The 3,492-nt window shown below is 41.3% G+C and overlaps 1 protein-coding gene across 2 annotated transcripts in view; it reads right to left on the bottom strand.

Moving 5' to 3' along the window:
- LOC118342832 (zona pellucida sperm-binding protein 4-like) overlaps nt 1-3,492 on the bottom strand; it is a 4,207-nt gene that overhangs the window by 303 nt on the left and 412 nt on the right. For both annotated transcript variants that reach the window (XM_035681496.1, XM_035681495.1), the window contains exons 2-10: nt 2,636-2,929; nt 2,426-2,550; nt 2,120-2,303; nt 1,918-2,040; nt 1,644-1,816; nt 1,066-1,163; nt 731-879; nt 431-608; nt 208-343 (exon numbers count right to left, since the gene is read on the bottom strand). In XM_035681496.1, the coding sequence (XP_035537389.1) occupies nt 208-343; nt 431-608; nt 731-879; nt 1,066-1,163; nt 1,644-1,816; nt 1,918-2,040; nt 2,120-2,303; nt 2,426-2,550; nt 2,636-2,929 (1,460 nt within the window). The remainder of the gene's footprint in view (nt 1-207; nt 344-430; nt 609-730; nt 880-1,065; nt 1,164-1,643; nt 1,817-1,917; nt 2,041-2,119; nt 2,304-2,425; nt 2,551-2,635; nt 2,930-3,492) is intronic.

The raw sequence follows: 3,492 nt of genomic DNA, 5'->3' as shown, positions 1-3,492 counted from the left end.
AAAAAAAAAAAAAAAAAAAAAAGAGTTCATACAACCTTTAGAGGGGATGCCTCAAAATCTCAAGTGAATGAATTTAATTAAGCAAATGTGTCAGAGTTGAAATCATAACACTTAAACCACATTTACTGTGTCAGGGTCCCTTTTAGTTTGAACAGTATAGCTTTGACCATTTAGACCCACAATGGCTCCCTGAATACATCAACTTACTTCTGAATTAAGGTACATGTTTGTCGTTTGATCCATAAACTGGAAGGCCTGGACCACAAAACGCCTCACGTGGCGATTTTTTGGAAGGTCACTGATTTGAAGGATGGACACATTTGGATCATAAGGGTTGCGACACCTACGAAGACATAGTTCATGAATAAATGAACCAAGGGCAAAAGGAAATTAATTTCACATTAAAAAGAGGTCAGACAGTCGTGCTTACCCTTCATAAACGAGCACCAGTGCGTTCTTTGCAGAGCGTGGGTAAGCTATACAGTAGTTGACAAGAATGACTGCGTCTGGTTTTGGACTCCTTAGTCTTAGTTCAAGATGCACTGGTTTGCCAAGGAGAAGTCTCAAAGGCTGATGGTATGTGGGCAAGTAGCTGGAATAAGTCTGATCTGTTGGGGTTAGACAGACGAGGAGCAAACTTTCATTTTAGTTGATGAAATGTTACTGTTTGAGAGCTTAACTGATCAAGATTTTACTCATTTGTTTTTGGAAAGTGACATAAATATCCAACCTGTAGCAATTCTCAATTCAACGGCATATAAGCCATTTGAGAGAACTGATGAGGGCAAGACGGACTTTGGAGTCATCACCATGTAACCAACACTGGCCAGTGACTGCTGACTGGAGCCCAGTTTGCCATAGCGGCATTCAACCATAAACCTACAGACAGACATGGTCAATGCTTAGAGTATACTCTATGTCCATACTGCATATAGAGCTTAAACACAAACATGCAAGTCTACATCTGGACTATATTATTCGGTCACTAGAGCCACAATTAGGCTCAAGGTAATTAACTTGGGATAGAAGTGTGCCTGCAGAGTAAAAGTAGACTGAATAACCAACCTGAGCGGATCACTTCTTGTAATTACTCCATACTTGAGGTTCAGAGCTTGTATAGTAGACTGCACTTCAGCCAGGTAGATCATCGTCTCACCAACGGTCTGTCAAGTAGTAAAACCTTTTCGGTCAACTCAGGTCTCCTCGGTTACACAGCATGTAGGATCTCTAAAAGACGACTTTTAGTCCAAACAGTTTGGATCGGTTGTTGCCACATTTGAGAACTGAGAAACATGTTTGTTTAGTTTTACTTGTAAGCACCTTATGACAAACTCTAGTAATACTTTGCTACAATGGCAGGACAATACCGCCAATCTATGCAGCTGAAAGTTGAAAGGGCTGCAGCATTAAATTCTTGATCTGTAGTGCCTGGTACTCACTGGTAACAAGTACCAGACCATTGTCTAGGAGTACCCTTATTGGGTACCGCCACTGCCTGGTGAGCCGGGTAAGAATCTGTTTAAACAAAAATAGCTTAACAATGAAAATAAAAATTAGAGTGCTGAAAACATCCTGAAAAAAATAAAAAAATTAAAAAAATAAAAGGGTTGTGTTGTATTGGGGTGTCAAAGGGGACAACTTACATAAGCATGAGTTCCACATTCTGTAACTTTGAACTTAAAGATGGCGACCTTGTCATTAAGGATGACCGGTTTACAGTTTGTATTCCCGGGAACAACAAGCTTGGTGGGGTCCACAGGGATGGATGCAGAGTCATATCGAATGGCGAAAACAAAGTGTTGATCCCCAGTGCACTCTAAAGTGAGATGAGTTATACCAGAAAGGTTACTTTAAATACAGAGTTAAGTTAAAAACTGAAGACTTTAAATATCATATCTACCTAAACAAAAGCCTTACCATCCAGCGGGTAGTAGCAGGCAGATGTAGAAGGATCCATACAGCATCCCATCGTCTTACAGGCTGAGGAAGACATTCCCGACTGACCACAAGGCACCTGCTCCCCCGCAGTCACAGCACAGTCTGAAGTTATGTTAAAAAAAAGCCATCAAACAATAAAAACTCCCTAAAAGTGACGTTAAATACTGTTGTTTGCACTCACTTTGTGCCTTTGACGGTGTTGTTGGCGCAGTGGTTGGCTCACTGCACTTCAGTGTGGGTTGATCATTGGCACGAGGGAGCAGTTTACCATCTGACTTTACTTTCTTCACGTCACAGGATGCGGTGGCAACTCGAGTCTCACCAAAGTTATCGACATACAACAACTGCAGGCTGTAGCTGTCCGTCTGCAATCATTTAGAAATACAGCTTTCGGGTAAGACCTTAAACTGAATTCCATGTAAGCAAACTACATTTTATCGTAGGACTTAGATATTAAAAGCAGTCATTAAATCAGGAGTACACTTACTTTACAGCTAACTACAACTTTCACATTGCACCCAGTAAAGGGTACAGTCAACGTGTTCTTGAAAGAGTTCACTTCATAACCACAAGATGCTGGCGCAGTCGTGACAGACAGCAGATGCTTCGAACCTGGAGAGTCAAATAAACCCAGTAAACAGACATGTATTCAGCAAAACTTCATTTAAATATAGTGCAGAAGAGTTAGAGTACATACCCAAAACCTTAACTTCACTTAATGGACCCGTCGGCAGATTCATCTGGAAGCCAACTTCACTGCAAACCACGTTGAGCTCACTCGAACTCTGACCAGACCATGTCCTTACAAACGGCATGTTGAATCCACCGCCTGTACCACTGGTCCAGTCTCCCAGTACAGAGTCCGCCGTATCCACCTGGAATCCATGGTGAGCAAAAGGGCTGAAGGCGCTGCTGGTGGCAGCTCCTTCAACGTCAGGAAGCGCATCCTCAGGAATTTGCTCGTCAAAGTCACCAAATATCCTGCCATCATCTGGAGGGGAGAGTGGTGGTTTTTAGCAACGTCACAGGTGACCGCAGTTAAAAAGCAGCAGCCAGTTTCTCATTTAAAACATCAGCAACTGTTTGTATTCATCTCTTGCTTCCCCCAAAAATCACTGAATACGTAGGTGCTAGTGTGAACTGATTAACAAGTCTGACTGAAGACCGTAGATAATCATCATAAACCTGAAAACCCCCATTTCTATTGGGAAAGACTGAACTTCTACAAATGACAAACATCTCTGGACATTCATGTTTCTGAGCCACTGATGCATTTTAACATGTTCAATTCATGTTAAGTCACTTTGAGTGAGAGTTTACAGCAACTGTAAACTGACACTAGGTTCAGTTGCATGAAGTCTTCTAAAGCTTTTGGTTAACTGCAAATACAAGTGGAGCACAAAAATCTATTAATGTGACAAAGTTTTACTAATTTAGTTTGCTCCAAAAAGCCAGTTACACAGGTTAAAGCCAGACTATGACAGTTTACAGTGATAAATGTTTAAATTTAACAATTTAACAGTAAGTTAATCATAAAGTCAGTGAACTGACTCA

The sequence above is a fragment of the Morone saxatilis genome, unplaced genomic scaffold (assembly GCF_004916995.1).
Source record: "Morone saxatilis isolate NCDOM2014 unplaced genomic scaffold, NCSU_SB_2.0 Contig9, whole genome shotgun sequence".
Lineage (NCBI taxonomy): Eukaryota > Metazoa > Chordata > Actinopteri > Moronidae > Morone > Morone saxatilis.
The sequence above is the reverse complement of the archived record's forward strand: the minus strand, read 5'-3'. Positions and strand labels throughout refer to the sequence as shown.